Source organism: Carassius gibelio, chromosome B22, assembly GCF_023724105.1.
Source record: "Carassius gibelio isolate Cgi1373 ecotype wild population from Czech Republic chromosome B22, carGib1.2-hapl.c, whole genome shotgun sequence".
NCBI lineage: Eukaryota > Metazoa > Chordata > Actinopteri > Cypriniformes > Cyprinidae > Carassius > Carassius gibelio.
Genome location: NC_068417.1, coordinates 43203181 through 43225832, shown reverse-complemented (window position 1 = coordinate 43225832; position 22652 = coordinate 43203181). Strand labels below are relative to the sequence as shown.

At 36.5% G+C, this 22652-nt stretch overlaps 1 protein-coding gene across 1 annotated transcript; it reads right to left on the bottom strand.

Moving 5' to 3' along the window:
- Positions 1-3742: 3742 nt before the first annotated feature.
- LOC127987509 (gastrula zinc finger protein XlCGF26.1-like) lies at positions 3743-19409 on the bottom strand. The gene is made up of 3 exons (XM_052589856.1): positions 19360-19409; positions 15586-15721; positions 3743-5639 (listed from the first exon to the last, which is right to left on the bottom strand). Exons 2-3 carry the CDS (start codon positions 15665-15667, stop codon positions 3955-3957), a joined length of 1767 nt encoding a protein of 588 aa, XP_052445816.1. The 5' UTR covers positions 15668-15721; positions 19360-19409; the 3' UTR covers positions 3743-3954.
- Between the last annotated feature and the right edge of the window lie 3243 nt (positions 19410-22652).

The following is a 22652-nucleotide window of genomic DNA, read 5'->3' as shown; positions in this document are numbered from 1 at the left end:
TAATTTAATTTAATAAATTTAACTATATTTATTTCCATTTCACTGTTATCCAAGGAGACAGAACTATTTGCACTGTATTTATCAGTGGGACAATATTCATACAATAATTTAACGGGGTCTCTTGCAGGTCGCAGCAGCACAAATTATGTGCCCAGCTACATCTGATTCAAACATTATGCTAATTAACAGTGAGCGGTGGTTTCAGACATTACAGTGCTTCACTCGCACTGACTCTTATTCTGCCTGAAAGAATAAAAAGACCGAGCTGAAGGCGGAGCGATTCGACCAATCAGATGAAAGAAGCGTTTCAGCTCCGCCCACAAGTGTGAGTGAAATACTGAAGCCATAAACTGAAATGATCAAAACGTACACGGGCCAACTGTCTTGTCCATTTTCTCTCACTTGAGTCTCTTGACCTTCTTTAAGCCCCGCCCTTGTTCACGCAGTGATTGACAGGGCGGGAGGGGGCAGAGATGTGATCGGCTCGGAATGCATTTTCAATGTGCACTTTGAATTTTGCTACATTCATTGCGGGACATAGAATGAAAATGCAATCGTAAGTGTCTTGACTGTGAGTGTTAATTCATTTAAGAAAAATAGCATTTAAATGATCATTTTGCCACAGTTTTTGCTTGAACATGTTAGACATATCTAATAATTTCTGTAATACATTTTAATTTTAATGTGGAAACTTATAAAGCGTTAAAATTAATATTCATTTTACATATTAAAACTGGTGTATGAAATGGCAAATTAAACTTATGTAATTTAATTTTCATTTTGCACCAAACGTTGCACAAATGTATTGGAAAATGTAAATGTAAATACAGAAATGCATTGCCATTTTACATATTGCATTGTCATTTTGCATATTACATCCTAAATTGAATAATGCTACCCATATGCTTCCATACACAGCAGCCACCACAGCACTTATGTTGTATTTATTTTCAATTTTACAGATTTGTACTCACATTGCACTTTGTTGTTTATGAGATTTTGTATGCTTGATGTCTTTGTGTTTCCAAAAGTTTCTGTTTTTCTGTGAAAACATTGTTTTTAATACACAGCGATAGCTCGATGCTTTTGCCCATATTTAGAATTTCCTGATATGACTTTCTGCGCAAAAGCGCACTCTGGCTTTGAGTATGAATGAAACACTAGTGATGGGAAGTTAGATTCTTTTCCGTGAACCGGTTCTTTTGGGCGGTTCGATTCAATAAACCAGTTGAAAAAAAAATGGTTCACTGGTTCTTTTCAGGGGGGCAGGGTTTCATTATCCCAGATGAATCGCCTTCGATAATGAACGCAATATTGCGTAGCTTGTCAGTGATCTATGGCTCTGTATATTAAATGCCGCTCCAATTATAAGCAGGTGATGGCGATTTAGCAGTAATCACGGAACCAGATTTACTAACTAGATGCGCATGATCATATCGTTAGATATATCGCCCAGTCCTACCAAAAGGGGGAAAAATGTATTCAAGACAGAATACTTAATACTTAAGTTAATTGAATTACAATCTGAATTGGTTAATATCTATCAGAATTTGGCAATGACGTTAACAGTATATAAACAGTATATATTTGAAGACATTAAAACTATTTCTGATTTTATGGAAGAAAAAAAAAACTGTACACTAAACTTAATAATAGCCAAAGTTTAAATTTTCTTTCTTGTATACAAAATATTGCACAACTGAAAGAACTTTGTGATCAAGATATTATCCCCATGTCGTTCCAAACCAGTAAAAAAAAATGTATGCTATTGTCCTCTTGCATTATTGACAAACTATTTTTCTGTTTGGCATGGTAAAGCTGCTTTGACACAGTCTGTTTTTTAGCAGCCCCCACATTTATCAATGCACGATCATTCGTACAATGGAATTGGCAGGATAAAAAAAGTTTCATGAAGTTTGTAAGTTGATTTATGCCCTTGGATCTGGGCTCATCTCTACACTGAACTGATAAATGTAGCACATTGTAAGGAAAAAGCATACACTAAAAATGCAATATGAAAGTTTATTCTGTAACATGATGAAAGTCAGTTTAAAATTGTTTAGACAAGTGTTGACTGTAAAGTACTGTATTGAAGAATGCCTGTTCAAACTTGTATTTATTTGTTTTTAAAATCGTACCAACATCAGTAAGTTCATCTACACAGGATGGATATTCTACATGATCAAGGTGAAATAAGCTTCATTACTGACATCACAAAATAGTTTATTACAATACTATTACAAGATACTGTTTTATATGAATCATTTTGGGGAACGAATATTGCTTTATAGAGCAGGATGATTTTCACCACATTTGTACTAAAAACCATTGGCTACAGGATCAAATTCTCTAAAGTATTTTCAGGATGCATGTACAGGCTTATTTTAGTGACTTACAAATTAATAACTTTTTTTCATTAACCACATTTAGATGTTTTCTCAAAACAAAACTAAAAATCTAAAAAAAAAAATGCTACACACAATACTGTAACAGAGTTTGCACTGAATACAGTGTAAACACCAATTAAAAACTAAAATAAAGCACAAATGTCAAAACATCATCAGGGCCCAAAAACCTCCTATGACCCAAATGATTAATAATTCAGTTTCGGTAGAAACCGGTAGCTCAATAGACTCTCTTCAGTGTGAATTCTCATGTGGAGTTCATGTGGAAGGTTTCAGTGTTGAGCAAAACTCTCACAATGTTGACAGGTGTATGTTTTTCCGCTGGGTGAAACATTTTTCATATTATATAGGCAGGTAAAAGGCTTCTCTCTGGTGTGAACTCTCATGTGGTCTTTCATGGTTCAACGTTGACAAACACTTTCCACACTGTTGGCAGGTGAACAGTATGAACCCTCATGTGGTCTTTTAAAGTTCAATGTTGAATGTTGAGGGTGAAAGGCTTCTTTTCAGGGTGTATTTTTATGTGGAATTCAACGCAAACTTTATGGTGATTTATTAACAAATTTCGGGAGGAGTGTGTCAGATACTTAGGGTTAATTAGCACAGGTGGACCGCATGCAAGTTAATCAACAACATAGTATAAATGCAGCTGACTTACCTCTATTAGGCGTTTATCAGCATCCCTCCTTCGCCCAATCTCCTTACTTCGAGTTTATATTACACTTATTTGGGGGGGTACTCTAGGTTCGGGCTATTCCCGAGCTCTGTGCCCTTCCCCGGAGAGCACGCCAAATATGTATTACCATACTTCATCTGATTATATGCAAGCGTGAACTTGTGAATTGAGTGAAACACTTTCCACGCTGAGGACATGTATAAGGCTTTTGACCAATATGAATTTTCATGTGGACATTAAGGTTTAATTTTCTGTTGAAACATCTTCCACACTGTTGATAGGTTAAAAGAGTCTCTCCAGTGTGAACTATCGGTTTTTTTTAAGGTTCAATATTGATAGAAACTCTTTCCACACTGTTGGCAAGAGAAAGGCCTTTCTACGGTGTGTACAGTCATGTCTTTTTTTAAGGATCGATGTTGATACAAATTATTTTCACACTGTTGGCAGGTTTAAGGATTTCTTTGATGTGACCTCTAATGTGGTTCTCTGGGGTGCAATGCTGACAGAAACTCTTTCCACACTGTTAGAAGGTGAAATGCTTCTCTCCGGTGTGAACTTTCATTTGGTCTTTTAAAGTACGATGTTGATAGAAACTCTCTCCACTCATTTGGAAGGTGAAAGGCTTCTCTCCAGTGTGTATTATTATGTGTTTTTTTTGGGGGGGGGGGGGGGGTTTGACGTTGACGAAAACTCTTTCCAAAGTGTTGGCAAGTGTAAGGCTTTTCTCCTGTGTGAACTTCTCCTATGCCTGTTAAAGGTTCCCTTTTGAGTGAAACTCTTTCCACACTGTTGGCAGGTGAATGGCTTCTCTCCAGTGTGAATTCTCATGTGGTCTTTCAAGGCTCGATGTTGATTGAAACATTTTCCATACTATTAGCAGGTAAAAGACTTCTCTCCGGTGTGAATTTTCATGTGGTCTTTGATGGTTCGACGTTGACTGAAACTCTTTCCACACTGTTGGCAGGTGTAAGGCTTTTCTCCGGTGTGAACCCTCTTATGCCTGTTAAAGGTTCCTTTTTGAGTGAAACTCTTTCCACACTGTGGGCATGTGAACGGCTTTTCTCCAGTATGAACCTTCATGTGGTCTTTTAAAGTTCGATGCTGATTGAAACTCTCTCCACACATTTGGCAGCTGAAAGGCTTCTCTCCAGTGTGTATTCTTATGTGTGCTTCAAAGCAAACTTTTTGAGTGAAACACTTTTCACACTGAGGGCATGTATAAGGCTTTTCACCAGTATGAATTCTCATGTGGACATTAAGGTTTCCTTTTCTGTTGAAACTTCTTCCACACTGTTGGCAGGGGAAAGTCTTCTCTTCAGTGGGAACTCTCGTGTGTTTTTTTAAGTTTTGCCGTTGATCAAAACTCTTTTCACACTGTTGGTAGGTTAAAGGACTCTCTACAGTGTGAACTCTCATGTGGTTTTTTAAGATTCGATGTTGATAGAAACTCTTTCCACACTGTTGGCAAGAGAAAGGCCTTTCTCCAGTGTGTACTATCATGTGTTCTTTTAAGTATCGATGTTGATAGAATTTTTTTCCACACAGTTGGCAGGTGAAAGGCTTTTCTCCGGTGTGGATTCTCATGTGGTTTTCTAAGGATCGACGTTGACAGAAACTCTTTCCACACTGTTGGCAGGTGAAAGGCTTCTCTCCAGTGTGAATTCTCATGTGGCTTTTTATGGTTCGACGTTGACTGAAACTCTTTCCACATTGCTGGCAAGTGTAAGGCTTTTCTCCGGTGTGAACTCTCCTATGCCTGTTAAAGGTTCCCTTTTGAGTGAAACTCTTTCCACACTGTTGACAGGTGAACGGCTTCTCTCCAGTGTGAATTCTCATGTGGTCTTTCAAGGTTCGATGTTGATTGAAACTCTTTCCACACTGTTGGCAGGTGAAAGGCTTCTCTCCAGTGTGAATTCTTATGTGTGCTTCAAAACGTACTTTTTGAGTGAAACTCTTTCCACACTGAGGGCATGTGAAAGGCTTTTCGCCTGTATGAATTCTCATGTGGACACTAAGGTTTCCTTGATTACTGAAACTCTTTCCACAGTGAAGGCATGAATAAGGCTTCTCCCCAGTGTGAATTCTCATGTGGACTTTAAGGTTTCCCTCTTTATTGAAACTCTTTCCACACTGAATGCATGTGTAAGGCTTTTCTCCATTGTGAATTCTCATGTGGACCTTAAGATTTCTATGCAGAGCAAAACTCTCTCCACATCGTTGACAGGTGAAAGGCTTTTCTCCCGTGTGAATTCTCATGTGCCTGTTCCAGCTTCCTTTTAGAGTGAATCTTATACCACATTGTTGGCAAGCGAAATGCCTCTTTCCAGTTCTCAAATGGACTTGAGGTTTTACTTTTTGATTGAAACTCTGTCCAAACTTAAAACACGTAAAATCACCTTTTTTACCTCTTGTTTGAGCTGTTTTTCGAGTGGAGGACCTTTCAGTCTGTGAAAAACAAAAAGATTTTTCTCCAGTTGTGAAATCAAGAAGATCCTCATTTTGATCTTTTACGTCAATTTCATGGAGTACTTCCCTCTCCTCTTTCAGTGCCATTAGGTCTAAAGAGGAAAAAAAAATAATGTTAACCTCAGTTTATTTGCATTTATTGGACGACCGGTGTCTAAAAGAGTTTAGCTGCAACTTAGCTCGATACACAATGTCTTGAAGTTTCCAAAGTTGCCAGAAGACATTGATTTTCTAGTGCAGTTGTGTTTAACTGGGGTTAAAGATAAACTTTGCAGGACAGTGGGCCTCCAGGAGTAGGTCACCCCAGACCTGTAACTACTATGCTGTGAAACTGAGATGCACCAGTCAACCGGACATAAATCAGAACTAGTCATTTTTGTGTTTGCTTTGGCTGATCTCTGTATTGGAATGGCACACACAACTGCATTACAACAACTTCCAAAAATGTAATTGGTGTAGAAAATAATCCATCTGTAAAAAGCAGTGAAGTTAAACAATTACAACTACTCACGTTACTGTAATGAAGTTATTTTGTCAGGTACTTGTACTTTGAGTATTTTTTTAAAGTTGTACTTTTGCTTGTACTTAAGTACAAATTAAGCAAAAAAATCTATTTTGTTACTTTTCAATCATAGTTCATTACTCAGTACACTTACAATTTGAACTGACATTCAAACCTTTGATAGCATTTCAGTAGCCAGATACCTGGACCTAAACCGACCAATAAAAGCCCTGATATCTGAACCGGGAAAAGCCGCCACTGCAGAATGTTTTGAAGATCTGACTCAAAGTTTGGAGAAACGAACTAGAGGGGCTGCATTGGATTTGGGCTCCCACGGGACCCAATGCAAATCTCGTGGGAGTGGGCGGTTTTACCTTTGCTGAGACCTGCGGGGAACGGTGGTGTGTGGTATAAATGGAGTCAACACAAGAAGTTGAGAAGAAAATTAAAGCGGCTGTTTACTTGACAAAACCAAAGCAAGGCAAGTCAGACATCTGGAAACAATTCTCATTTGTCACTGACAAAAACGTTTTATTCTGAGCATTCCCCCCAGAGCATGTGAGCGGAGTAGAGTGGTAATAATTCCTTAAGAGCGCTGAGCACCTTTCTGAAGATTCAACTCCGCTCGCTCAACCCAGTCCATAATCCAAGTGTTCTTTAAGTGCATTTTATCTTGTGTGTGCTTTTCACATGCTTTATAATCTGTGTATTTTGTAAAGATCCACGCATATTTCATCTCGTGTGCGTTTGTGTTTTATTGAGCCTGTTTTGAATGTTCTATTACACAACAACGGCAGCTATTTTCATGGAAATAAAGTGAAAGAAAATACGCTTCTTCAGTTTTTGCATTTTAGGAAGGCTATGTTTTTGCAAAAGTTAGATTAATATACTCAGTACATTTTAATTAACCTAATGTGATTATTAAAATAATTGTTATTAGTATGCATAATTTTAGACAATTATTCAAGAACTTCGGTACAAACAGTAAACAATTAGGTCTACAAGATAAATTTTATCTTGGAGTATGGAGTCAAAATAATGGCGCACATATACGCAAAAAAAAACGTTTTTCAAACAAAAATGTAAGTATTGAGAAAAATAAATGTGCTTTTTGAAAACAAAATAAAGAATTGCAAAAGAAAAAGTATTGGGAGAAAAAACAATTTAGTTTTGCAAACAAAAATAAAAAATTGCAAAAATGAAACCGCTCAAAATACAGATTCTAAGATTTTAGCAAGTGTCTTGGCAATGCGTTTAAATAATGTGATACATGAATTAGTTTCTAGCGATCAAACAGGCTTTATTAAGATGTGACAGTCTAGCGCAGTTCCCACAAGATATCACTTTATGCCGATGATGTACTTTTATTTTTGAAGAATCCTTCCAAATCTATCCCTTTACTAATAAAAATGATTGAAAACTTCAGTAGGCTTTCAGGATATAAAAGAAAATTATGAAAAATCCTTAGCTTTCCCGCTTGGCGATAGAATAAACACATTAAGCTATCACCCTTTTAAAGTGATCACAAAAGGATTTAAATATCTTGGTATATATTTTAGTGCAGATCTTTCAAAACTGATAAAACAATCTTTTACCTGTAATCGCAAAAATAAAAACTGATCTTCTAAGATGGACTAATCTTTCATTATCTCTATTGGACCGTATATCCATAATTAAGATGAATGTTCTCCCTCTCCTGTTGTATATTATCCAAATGCTGCTTATTTATATTCCATCCAAAATATTTACAAAAATACACAGTGCGATAGGAGCATTTGTGTGGAATAACAAAAGGCCAAGGATGGAATTTCGAAAGCTTCAAATACCAATTAAAAAAGGAGGACTTGACATCCCAAATTTTAAATTCTATCATTGGGCTGCACAACTAAAATTTATGGCAGAGTGGATTAAAAAAAGTTTTTTTTTTTGCTTTCCAGATTTGGAAGGTATAGGTCTGGATAAGGTTCAGTTAGAACACCTTCCGTTTATATGTTTCACAAAAATATATGCCAAGATTAAGAAAAATTTTATATTGAAAAATATCTGCAAATCTCTCAGTGTTGTTCGTAAATATTTTGGGCTTGATAAGTACTCATTGTTGGCTCCCATTGCTAATAACCCAGATTTTAGATATACCTGTATCGATGCTGGTTTTTTATGAGTGGAGAGAAGCTGGTATCACAAGAATATTAGATGTTTACGCAGACAATGCTCTTAAGTCTTTCGAACAATTACAGCATGAGTTTAATATTTCTTTCGATATTTACAAATGAAAGGTTACCTTAATTCTATCGACTATTATAAACAAGGTGGGAAAATGAATGTGCTCGATAGTATTTTATTAAAGACAGCTGCACTGAAAAGTAAAGCAATTACATATATTTATGATCAAGTTACAGCAAATAATAAAGGTTTAATAAATATTAAACAAAGTTGGGAACTTGATTTTGGTGTTATACTGGAAGACCAGATATGGAGCAAAGTATTAGATCATGCAAGACAAATTTCCATATCAAACAAATCATATGAAGTACAATATAAAATTATTAACAAGTTGCATGTGACTCCTTTAATTCGAAGTAAATATGACGCATGTACAAAATTTTGTTTGAAGTGTAAAAGGGAAACCGGAACTTATTTCCACTTAATATGGACCTGTCCTTTAATTGCATCATTCTGGTCTTCGGTTGTTCAGGAAATTGAAAGATCTTTTGGGATTAAAGTGCCACTGGATCCCAGAGTGTGTATTCTTGGTGTAAACAATTGTGTACTGGAAACAAAAACAATATCTATAATGCTTTATGCTGCTCGCCTTTCCATACTTGGATTAAAGAACACCCTCCTACTGTAACTCTGTGGAGTGAAAAACTTTTGTCACTGTTACCATACGAAAGACTGCATAATGTACTGGATGGAACCCTGGATATTTTTGTAAATGATTGGTCTCCCCTTAAAGATTATTTAGGATATGTTTGGCAAGCAATAACATGTATTGATTAATATGGATTGTATGTATAATATGGATTTGAAGGTGTTTTTTTTTTCTTCTTTTTTTTTTTTTTTTTACTATGTTCTCTTGTTCTTTTTTTCTTCTGTATATGGTAAGAAAATATCAAAATAAACAGTTAAAAAAAAAAAAAAAAAAAAGAAACCGCTCGAAAGCATGCAATGATTTTGCAATACATATTTTCCATGGCCATATCTATTTAAATATTTGAAACGCTGCTTTTATTTTGCGTGTCGGTCTAGTTTGAGTTTGCGATACCGTTTTCCCTTTGCGCTTCACGTTTCTGTGTGTCTCGCTTTGTGGCAATGTTTTGACGTGGGGGTAGAGTCAAGGGACGTGGCGTGTACATGACTCCCTGGAAGTGACTTCATTGGCTCGAGACGCAGCTCACCCTGATCCAGGTACTGCCGTGATGAGCAGAGGCTCGCGAGTGAATCATTTCATTTTATTCACTAACATTAAAGCAGGCATGTTTTCATTTTATTAACTATTAACAAATGTACAGTACAGAGCAAAAGTTTGGACACACCTTCATTCAAAGAGTTTTCTTTATTTTCATGACTATGAAAATTGTAGAGCCACAGTGAAGGCATCAAGGGCTATTTGAGCAAGAAGGAGAGTGATGGAGTGCTGCGCCAGATGACCTGGCCTCCACAGTCACCGGACCTGAACCCAATCCAGATGGTTTAGGGGTGAGCTGGACTGCAGACAGAAGGCAAAAGGGCCAACAAGTGCTAAGCATCTCTCGGGGATCTCCTTCAAGACTGTTGAAGACCATTTCAGGTGACTACCTCTTGAAGCTCATCAAGAGAATGCCAAGAGTGTGCAAAGCAGTAATCAAAGCTAAAGGTGGCTACTTTGAAGAACCTACAAATATGACATATTTTCAGTTGTTTCACACTTGTTTGTTATGTATATAATTCCATATATAATTCCACATGTGTTAATTCATAGTTTTGATGCCTTCAGTGTGAATCTACAATTTTCATAGTCATGAAAATAAAGAAAACTCTTTGAATGAGGTGTGTCCAAACTTTTGGTCTGTACTGTATGTGTGTATTAGCAGTGTTTGCTGAAGATAAAGAAATTGTGTGCATGGACTGCTGTTTATTTCTCTCAATGTGCACACTTTTATAGCATAACATGTGTATTGTTTCTTTTTAACTGCAAGTGTATTAACAGTGTTTGTTTAAAATCTCTTAACCTGTGGGAGGACGCCAGCGCACAGAAGCGTTAGCCAAAAACCATTATCAGCTCAGATCCCACTCCTACATAAAATTTATCTAGTAGGCCTAATTGATATAGATATATATATATATTTCTTTTTTGCAATAGCCTGTTAAGCTGTGAATGTGAAATCTGTTAGATTTTTTAGAAAGCATTCTATAGTTTTTTTTTTTTGTATTTTTAATTAGCGTATTTTCAAAGTTCTCTGTGTTTATTTAATGGTAAAGTTATTCGCTAATTAATCGTTTGGTTCATGTATGCAGTAGGCCTAGCTTGCGTTTAAAAACTAAGGTGCGGCTAGTCGCGGTTTTGTTTTAACGGTTAATGTTTTATAACGCTTATAAAAAAATAGCCAATATTTTTGTTATGTGTTTTTTGGTTTAGGATCAGTTTCTTTTTTTTTCTTTTTTTATGCATTTAGCAGACACTTTTATCCAAAGTGACTTACAGTGCATTCAAGCTAACATTTTTTACCTAACGTGTGTTCCCTGTGAATCGACCCCACATCCTTGTGCTGCTAACACAATGCTCTACCACTTGAGCTACAGGAACAAGGATACTTCATATTATTTAAATGCAATGAGGTTTAAAAACTGTTATTATGATGTTAACGTTTAACTTTGAAATTTTAAGGTACTGAAGTTAGAAATTCCTGTATCATGACCAGTAATTCACATATATTGTCAATAAGATAAAAGTGTTTTTTGTTCAAAGTAGCTATTATCTGCATTGATCTTTGATATGAACATTATTTTGTAAATTAATTAAATATTACCAGCTAAAAAGTAACTAGTATTTCGAGTAGTTTTTGAGAGGAGTACTTTGTACTTTTACTTAAGTACTGTTTTGACACCAGTACTTTTTACTTAAGTAAAACATTTCCAGTACTCTTTCAAACACTGGTAAAAAGGATGACAAGCCAGAGATAACACAAGCCAGAGACTGAATGCACTTAATAAAGATACAAAGAAGAGAGACAGACGTGCCAACAAAAAAAATAAGTAGACAAAGTGTTCACAATGCATGAAATATAGGAAGGACAGTTTAATATGCACATGCTAGAATGGATCTGTCTTCTGGAAAGATTAGAAGGTGTTTTTTTCCATATAAAGTTATTTCTATAAGCACGGCGCTGCTTTATGTTCAGCTGTAAACAGAGAAAATGCTCTATCGCTGCTGTTCTATAAGTGTGTATTTTTATTCAGTCCATGCGCTAGTTTAGTTTTGTGCAGGTGCCACGTAACAATTTCCCAAATCTGTAGTCTGACCATTCAGTTTTTGCTTAAAATCTCAATGTTACACAATCTTATTTTAATCAATACAATTTCTCATGCAATATGTGTGTAACATCTTTGTTTGAATAATAATTAAAAAGCAATGATGCCTCTAATTTCAAATGGCTACAAATATTTGAAGGCACTTTGGCTTGTATTAAATCAATTAAGCAAAAAATAAGTTTGCTTAACACCAGGAGCGGAGCTAGGGGGTGGCCATTTTATATTTATGGCATTTATCTGTGGACTTCCGGCCCTTTTCACATTTTTAACACTACCTGCATGCCTCATACATGAGTATGCAATGTTGAAGAGCAAGCATTTGGGAGTTTTGAATAGCTGAGTGAGCAATTAAACTATAATGAGCGCCTTTTATTAAAATACCTGAAGGTGGGGAATAATACAAAAAAAATAGTCATTATTCACCCAGTATTACTTGATCTAAATCACATATCTCTCGATTACAGTTAAGTAGAAATTAGTTGTACTCAATTGTGTTTTAGGCACTAAAACAGTCCAATACTTTATAGTCAATCACATTTTTATATTGAAATAATGAAGATTTCTGTGCCACCCCAGACTGGTTGCTGGCCCATCCCTGGACACCCCTATGAAAACATTCTGGCTCCGCCACTGCTTAATCCCCATGGGTCAGAAGGGGCGTCATTGCGATCACTTGCATTTTTCCATTCTTAAAGCAATATAAACTTAGAGGAGAATGTCATTTTTGGTCAAAATGAGAAAGTAAAAGATCATTCATTTGCATTGCATTACATAACATTAAGTCATTTTGCAGATGCTTTTATCCAAAGTGAGTTACAAATGAGGACAATAGAAGCAAACAAAACCAACAAAAGAGCAATGATATGCAAGTGCACTGACAGGTTTTGGTTAGCCTGATGCAATACATGTAGCAAGGTTTATATGTATGTATGTCTGTGTGTATATATGTGTGTTTGTGTGTGTACACAGGGCCGCATTAAGACTATAAGGGGCCCCTGGTCTTTACCTCTTGAGGCGCCCTTCCAGGGCTAGACAAATAGGACTGCCAGATTGCCAGAGGCTAGTGTGAATGACGCTCGGGACAGTAGACAGAACGGTCATCCACATGGAAATTTCAAGCAGCTCATTTTGCTGAGGACAGCTTCCTCAATCTCAATAAGTTTAATGCCGGATTCACACAAAGATTATTCTTGAAAGATGGAGCAGTTCCCTCTTTGTCTAGAGAAGGCATTGTTTATGGACCACAACATTTTCTGTGCAAAAAAACTAATGCGATTTTCATGCGCATCTCGCTAGTAAAGGCGTTCCGTGATTAGAAGTACATCTTCAGCACGTGGGTTCAGATAAGCATTGACAGGTTTTCAAAACAAATCCTGCCCACTTCTCAAAACTAGCCCAATCGCATTTCCAGGAGGGCAAAGCTGCTGCCGAATCACAACACAGGAACCGCTGGCACAATCAGAACTCGTTACGTATTTCTGAAGGAGGGACTTCATAGAACAAGGAAGTCATCAGCCCGTTTTTATGACAATGAAAACAGCGGTATACAGAGAGGTGAATTGTGTGAAAAATACTGAGTTTTTTTACACGCGAAACATGAACGTTATATTGCACACTGTAAACACAATCAAAGCTTCAAAAAAACACGAAAAACGTGACCTTTAACTTTATTTGTAATTTCATTATGTGTCTTTTTTACATCCCATTATTGTATAGCCGTTTCTTATATTTCATATTTGATCTAGATTTTTAGGCTCTACTGTTAGTGTTATCTGTGTGCACCGAGGGTCTGAGAGTAAAGAAATTTCAATTCTTTGTATGTATGTACTGTTCATGTGGAAGAACTGACAATAAAGCAGACTTGACTTATTAATTTTTACTTTTCTAATATTTACTTTATTTTTTTTTTTTTGAAAATAAATGCCTTTCTGTTCTGGTATGCAGGGCCGGATTAACCATAAGGGCAACTGGGTAATTGCCCAGGGGCCCAAGACCTCTAAAGGGCCCAGGGCAGCAAGGGCACGAGCAATATACTGTATCTAGTAATCTCCCGCTTTATATCAAACAAACTGTCAACACGGGCTTTTGCGCGCTGCACAGAAGAGACGTTGCGCTGCCTAATGTGCCTATGACTTTGAACGTGAGTTGAGAGCGGCTGAGAGTCAGTCTCATGCGGACTGACCAATGAAGAGAGGGCCTCAAGTTAAGACCCTCTCCTCATTGGTCAGTCCGCATGAGGTGGGTCAAATGTTATGCCGAGCGGGTTACGTCAGGCGTTGCTACAACAGAAAAAAAATCTGACATGGAGAAGCTAAGTGGGAGCGCGAAGCAGAAATTAAAAAAAGAAAGGACATCAGAAACGCAGAAAATTTAAAGTATATACCTAAAATAGGTAATTTATTCACTCCTGTTAATGTTGCTGACAGTCCTGTTAAGTCAGCTTCCGTCAACGACGAGGACAACTCAGCTAGCCAGGACTTTTCTACACCGCCAGCTTACGTTTACAGCCCAGAGAGCGAAGAGCATTTCAAATTCAAACATGCACTTCGTCATTATTTAGGACTTAAATTGTGTGTTTTGCCAGATTATGTAGCATTTATTTCTGTCTTGTCTTCTTCAGAGAAATTGACAGATTTCTAAATGTTTATGTAGCACTAAAATGTTTAAATAAGCTTTTTCCTTGAGGTGCCAGCTTCATTAAAATGCTGTAAATTGTTGTGGAGGGATAACTGGCAGATTTCAAATTGTTTATGTTGGACTAATAACTTGATTGCCTTGTTGAATTCTGGGGAAACAGGGTCACCCTGTCAGGGTGATTTCTGCTTAAAATGAGCTGAGGACCAAAATGTTTCTTGATGTGTTGTATGTGGTCTTCTGTTATAGCTCTATCAACTCAATACATTTCTATTGGGAATAAATGTTGTTAAATAAACAAGGGGTTTGAAAGTGGTTGCTTATTTATTCATTTTTGTGAAAATGGAGGATATTTCCCTCCCTCTCAATGTAGTGGGTCAATTTTACCAGATTATACAAAGGCTGATGAGTTTTGTTTTCATAGCATCATATGTGAGTGAATGTCTTCGATAGGGTACATAGTAGTGCATTTGTAGTTCTATGAGCATTTAAATATTTGTAAATCAAAATACACCTGATGACAGTTAGAATTTGTATATTACAGTAATATATTCTGTATATGACCATATTATGGTGATCCCGGGGGCGTGGTGATGGGGCCCTTGAATATTGTTGCCCAGGGTACAACAAAGTGTTAATCTGGCCCTGCTGGTATGTGATGGGTAAAGGAGAAGCATGGGTTTCAGGTTGATTGTATAGTGGCACTGTGTCCCTAACAGTGCAGTTATCGCAGCCAGGTATTAGTGGGCGGAGTTTATGTAATTCTCTGCCAACTAAATTGGTCTATTTGTCATTATACACTCAGTTTCTTTTTAGAGCTGCTTTACAGCAGAATTTAATTCTGTTTGCAGAATTTAAATATTATTTTATTTATATATTGCTGCAATATTATTATTAATGAAATATATCATTAAAACAATCAGTATCCTAGGCTACTGTATAAAGCGCTTTAGAGATAAAGGTGACGTAGAGATTAAAGTAGAATTTATGTCCTACTAGCGATATTATTTTTAGAAACACAGTGATAATTTGTAGTTAAATATACAAGTGTTACATTTATAATTAATATTCCCTATGTCCATTTCACGCACGCGTTTGAAACGTCCATACAGTGTCTTCAGATGCATAAAACATCAAATATCACATACTATTCACAGTATGCAGTATGCCATTCCTAACACAGTTTTGTGCTAATTTCAGTGTACTTGGGTTATATTTAGCTGATTCTGTCAAATAAATTACCTCAAAGCTCAATCAAACACACCTAACAAGCAAATTAATCATGTGATATCAAGACATCTCCAGGTCATACAAATGACAAAATATAATAATAATTTCTGAAAAGGACAACATTTCTATCAGGCCTGAGCTCCACTGAGAATGAAACTGACCTGTTTGTTCTTCAGCCGCTTCATGTTGCACTCTAAATGCTTCGTCAATCTGTATGTCTTCGCTCTCCTTTTTAACCAACATCCTCTTTATAATATAGTAGATTTCAGTCTGGTAGTTTCTGCCTGTTTGGACACTCTGTCAGAGGAGTAAGATGAGAATTATTAACAGAAAAAAAAAAACACACAAAGCACTAAATCTCTTAAAGGGTTAGTTCGCCCAAAATTGAAAATTATGTCATTAATAACTCACCCTTATGCTGTTCCAAACATGTAAGACCTCTGTTTATCTTCTGAACACAGTTTAAGATATTTTAGATTTAGTCTGAGAGCTCTCAGTCCCTCCATTGAAGCTGTGTGTACGGTATACTGTCCATGTCCAGAAAGGTAATAAAAACATCATCAAAGTAGTCCATGTGACATCAGAGGGTCAGTTAGAATTTGTTGAAGCATCGAAAATACATTTTGGTCCAAAAATAGCAAAAACGACGACTTTATTCAGCTTAGTCTTCTCTTCCATGTCTGTTGTGAGAGAGAGTTCAAATCAAAGCAGTCTGGATATCCGGTTCGCGAACTAATCATTCAGTTCACCAAATCGAACTGAATCGTTTTAAACAGTTCGCATCTCTAATACGTATTAATCCACAAATGACTTAAGATGTTAACTTTTTTTTTAATGTGGCTGACACTCCCTCTGAGTTCAAACAAACCAATATCCCGGAGTAATCAATGCACTCAAACAGTACACTGACTGAACTGCCGTGATGAACACCGAGCCGAGCCAGATAACGAACAAAACATTGACTTGTTTACAAGTGAAGAACCGGTTACATCGGTGTTCGGATCACCAGTAGTTCTTTCGGACAGTTCGATTCAATATTAGTTAGTTCTTTTGTGCTCGACGTAATGGCGTCATTTGCGATGATTGCCCTTGATTCAAGCCTTCGGTTTACCCGCGCTCATAACACTAGCACAGATTCAGTTCAGAATCAATCACCAAAAGAATCAGTTCAGTTCAGACGCTCTGTGTGTCGGTCTGCTTCACGTGTTGAATCACACATGCGCAGTATCAACAGCTCCTCGGTTCACGAATCGGACGCGTCTGACAGAAACGGTTCTTCACTCGTGAACAAGTCAGTGTTTTGCTCATTATCTGGCTTGACTCGGTGTTCATCTTCAGTTCTCTCTTCACAGCAGTTCAGTCAGTGTACTGTTTGAGTACATGAATTACTCCGGGATATTGGTTTGTTTGAACTCAGAGGGATTGTCAGCCACATTAAAAAAAGTTAACAGCTTAAGTCATTTGTGGACTAATGCGTATTAGAGATGCGAACCGTTTAAAACGATTCAGTTCGATTTGGTGAACTGAATGATTTGTTTGTGAACCGGATATCCAGACTGCTTTGATTTGAACTTTCTCTCACACAGACATGGAAGAGAAGACAATGCTGAATAAAGTCGTCGTTTTTGCTATTTTTGGACTAAAATGTATTTTCGATGCTTCAAAATATTCTAACGGACCCTCTGATGTCACATGGACTACTTTGATGATGTTTTTCTTACCTTTCTGGACATGGACAGTAGATCGTACACACAGCATCAATGGAGGGACTGAGAGCTCTTGGACTAAATCTAAAATACTTTAAACTGTGTTCCAAAGATAAAAGGAGGTCTTACATGTTTGGAACAGCATAAGGTAGGTATGTGACAATCTGACCTATATACGCACGAGCGCTTTGTTCCCCCGCGGCTGTGTTCCCAGCAGGTAATCAGCGCCAGACGCGTCGGTGACTTAGGAAATCTTTCTTATCTTTGCTTTGTGAATACCTCTAAAGCCCATATACTAGTAACGTAAATGACGTCCTCACATTGATTCTCATGTTCAAATTTCCAAGTTGTCTGCCGTAAGAAGAAAGTTATAAGCGAAGCAACATTTCTCTCGTGTTTGCCATCAAAATCCGCTATGAAGGCGATCATTTTTTTTGTTTCAAACCCAATACTTTTGATAGAATATACATTTAACTTGAATTAGGTGAAGTTTGGGATGGATTGTAACATTCTCATGTGTTTTTTTACGATCCGCAAGTGACGTTGTTGTCAAAAGCAGAATCGGCCATTCAATCATATTGGCTTCCAAAACTTCTCTCAGTTTTCATCAATGCGTGCAGTATTTTTCAAAGAAATCATACAAAACGAAGGTTTGGAATCTCTAGATTACATTATTGGCATGATTTTGTCAAACATATAAATAAATACCATGGATGGTTATGTATTTGTTTAGGAACAACTGTGCTTCTAGCTGCCTGCTAGGTCAATGCCGTTTATGGCAAGCTGATTAGCCGAATTTTACAAACATTTCAGCCCATGTGTGCTGTATTATTCTTACAAACATTGTGAAAATAATTAAATTTTACCAACTCTGTGCAGAATAATACAGCACACATGGGCTGAAATGTTTGTAAGATTTTTTTTCAAAAGTAAATTAAATCAGCAAAAAAAAAAAAAAAAAGTCTGTAGTACTTGTAGGCTTACATGAACAGACTAATATACATAAGGGTATATTACTTTTTGAAATCTAAATATCATATACTTAAAAATAAATAAATATAATATACTTTTGATATAATATGATATATTTTTAAAAGGCTGATTATTTTGATTTCATGTGGAAATATATGTGTGGATTGATTATTCATTAATTAGTGGTTAATTAGAAATAATAAATTTATTATATTTACCTTTTAAAAAGAGGTCATCTTAATCTTGTTGGGCAATTTATTATCTACACTGTGGTGTTTGAATTATGCAAATGGACCAAGAAATGAGGATGTTATGATATTTTGAAGTGTTTAATCAAGCGGAAGAGGTCACAGTTTTTCACTGTTTTATTGTTATAATTAGGTACAAAATGACCCCTAATTTCCGAATTTAAAAATTCCATAACTTTCTTAATAATTATCCGATTTTAATCATTTAAAAATCATTTTAAAGTTATTTTTATTATCTATCATATGGTTATGATTATATATTAATTTTCTAGTATAGATTTTTTTTTTGTCACATACCTACATAAGGGTGAGTTATTAATGACATAATTTTCATTTTCCTAGAACAACAGGAGTCAGTCAACAATAACGGTGTGAATGGAAAAATTAAAATAAAAATCGAATATGTCTTTGTCAAATTTATTTACATTATTTATATTGAAAGCTATGTTTTTATATATTTGCAATGTCCACGACACCCGTTGTGGTTTGTTAAAAGTTGCCCGTCATTACACGTTAATGTTTGTGTTCCTCACTGTGTTTTCAGCGAGCAGCAATGCGAGCGCTGAATCAGATCACTTTAGGAAACATATATGCTGAGAAATTAGAAGCGATTTATCTGTTCAACGTGTGCGGATGCGCTTTACTCACTAAGAAATAAATAAATAAACAAATAAGAATACGTGCATTAACGCAAGATAAATCACTGCAGTGTTATATTTAGCAAAAACTCAACATGTTTTGTAAAAGCTGCAAAAGACACGGGCGCAAATGGAATGCAAAAAAAAAACATGGTGACATTATTTTTTAAGGCAATGTAATGGGCAATATATTGCATCACCAAAATAAATTTGAGGTCATGTGCATATATTGCGCGAAGTCGATATATTCGCTGCGTCAGAATGCTCTAAAATGCAGTGTTACATTTAGCAATAAGCTTAACATTGTTTTTAAAACAAACATAAGGGATTGATCGACTTTAACATGCGTTTAAACGCTTAAAAACACAAACCTTTCTTCACACGCTGAAGCGAGGCGCAACCTTTATGACGTAACAGCAGCACAACAAATTAAAAGTCCTATTACACAGTGTTCACTGTTCCCTTCGCTGACATTAGGCTCGTTTGAGATGCACTGAATTTGCATGAATGTAGGCGAGAGCGCAGTCAAGACGGTGATACATGACCTCTCGGAGTGGAACAGCCTTATTCTCACTCAGTGCTGCTGATAAACATTAATCATTTCAGTTCTGCTGCTTTATATGGAAAGAGATATGATGAACAAGACACTCAAAGTGCTTGCTTTTTAATTCCATATGAAATGCATATTTATTATCCAATTCATTTTGTATTTAAGATTTATCTAGAAATATGACCCTTGTTGGGGGTAATGCCTTACAAGTAATGTGGGTTACATAATCGTTTATATATATGTGATGGGAGTTTTTTTTTTTTTTTTTTGAGATTCACATGCTGGTTCTTGATGATGATAGATAGATACTGACAGATAATAACAGACAGCATGCATAAAAAAGCATAAACTAAACAAAATAGAAAGAAAAAAAACAGAATAAATATAAGCACATGAATGAAAATACTAGCATTTGATGATGGGTACCAGCCTCAAATATGAAAAATCAACAGAGGGGCTTATGATGTGCAGACATGTAATACAATGCATTATAAAGATATTAGGCGTCAAAATACAGCTATTTAAAATACTGTAAATATGAAATAAGTCTGGTACAAAAATATAAGTATAGTATATAGATGGCATCGGACATGAAAGACGGTATCAATCTAGAAACCACAAATACTGCAAGCTCTCTATTGCTATTGGTCGGAATCATCACAGAATCATCAGCCAATTAAATTTTGATGTTCAGTGACAGCATGTCCTCTGGGTCTAGCTGCCAGGGTTGCCAGGTTTTCCGGTTAAAAATCACGTTCCAGGAGTAAAATACAGGTTTTGACGGGGTTACCCTGGTAAAATTCATATCCCAGGGGCAAAATATCACGTTATTGAGGTTGCTTCAACCAGCGGACATGAAAAACAACTGAGTAGGCAGATTTGGCAACACTGCGTAGCGTTTTGTTGGACATTTCTGATGTATGAAACTGAAAGTGAAATTAAACGAAAATAAGAAAATGACTGTAGCAGTCGCCGGCGCATACACGGGATCTAGATGCTGATCTACTAAATGCCTTTTTCAAGGCACTCTTTTGCAGACAAAAGAGAAATAAATGAGAGAGGATAAGTTACTCAAACTGAATTGCTAACAGGGTTTGTCAACTATGAAAAGATGTACACTGAGGAGCCAGAATGAAAGTTTTTTTGACGTGTTCTGTACGTCAGATTTAGACGTTCACAGAACCTCCTTACAAGGTTAAAAACTAGTTCAAAAGTGGTCAGTGGGAAATATTTTCAACATAAGTTAAGGTTCATTTAGACATAATTTATTAATTAAGAATCTCCTCTGTTCTCTTGAACACAGTTAGTAGATCCATCTTTGTTCTCTTGAACATGTTCAGTAGATTAAGAACTAGCAAAGACTAGTTACAGTCCGTGGAGCTCACCCTGAACTTCTGTGTGAACTACTGTGTGGATTACTGTTTGGTTTATAGCGTGATCTGCTGGGCGTTGATCTTAGTTTTCTCCCACTACCGTCTGTCAAGGGACTCTGTGGAGGCAGCTGTCGGACCGAGGTTCCTGATTAACTGGAAGTCGGTGTGGTGAGCGGTGGGCAATCTCCACGGATGTTTTAGTAACGCAGTGGGAGCCGTGAACACCGTATATTGTGTTGTATGGTTTTTATTGAGCTTCTGTTCTTGTAATTTACCTTATATAGGGCTTAAATAAATCAATAAATACATGAACTTGACATGTTTTGAGTTATCTTTGGTTTTTCCATCCTGGGTATATTTTGTTAGTCCCACACCCCTAGACAAGCTGGGGACCTAACATATGGGCACAAATATGTAAACCGTCTCGACTCTCCGCAGTAAGAGCAAAATGTGTAAGTGATGTGTTCCAGTAAAAACCTAAACAGACTAAGACTAAAGAAGACAGACATGAACCGCATGTATTCAACCCATTTTTGAGCCACAACAAGACATTTCTGTCAGATTGTCAGGGAGTTTCAATCTGAGAAAAGAACATGAAAAAAAAAAATACAAAAAAAAACTTTAAATACAGCTTTTCATTTTTTTAGTGTGTGTGCCATGGGTGTGTGCATGAGTGAGTGTGCAAAAGAGTAAGTAATAAGAGTGAGGGCTTTATTTCAGTCGAGCAATAATTCACACCAATACCACAGCTGTACAATTTTCACACCCTATAATAAATTGACCCTATACAATAGCCTACTCATCTGGATTAAAGCAGAAAACATTCAGTGTAAAAGTAAACACATGACATTATTTAATATTTGAATCACAGCTTATAAAGGGTTTTGACATCGATAACTCAAGTGCAATTTACCTTAAACTTGCGACTAGTTAACTTTCTAAAATAGCAATCGCTTCTCGGGTGACAAAAATTATATTCAGAATATAAATATTTTTATACCACTTTTTAATGTGTGATTGTGTACAGGTGTTCACGAGATACCAGCCTTTCAAGAACATATGCTTTCAATGACGAACACTTGATTGTTCTCATGGAGATGTGGTGTGCACGGAGGGGAGGGCTGTGTGTGTGTGTCTATGTGTGTGTGTGCGCGTGAGTGAGAGAGACGCGTGAGTGATAGACGCAGGGATAAGGAAATCCCAGACAGCAAGCAGTTTTGGCCCAGATCCGGCCCACATCTGTCCCGCATGGATTTCATGTGGGCCGGATCTGGGCTGAAACTGCTTGCTGTCTGGGATGCAGCTGAACGTTATGATCTATGAAAGACATTGACAAAGACGAAAACTAAGGACATTTAATCTATACTTTTATTTTAGTTACTTTTGCCAAACACACATTACAGTTTTAGTTAGTTATCGTTTTTTTTTTTTTTTTTTTTTTTGTGTAATGTAGCGTTTTTTTTTTTATTTCAGTTAATGACAATGTTTTTTACCCATCTAGTCTTCGTTTTTTCATTCATTTTCATTAACGATTACAACCTTGGTTCTCCTTCATCTTGCGTAAAACACTGACACTGAACTGATCAGTGATGTCCCGACTGACTTCATCTCTGATTAAACTCTTGAAGTGATCTCTGTTAAATTTGTGGTATATTTATTCATTAATTTATTTGTTGAATAATTTTCTTGTGTAAAAGGTAACATGCTAATTTGCATAATTTAATTATGCAATCCTCCCCAA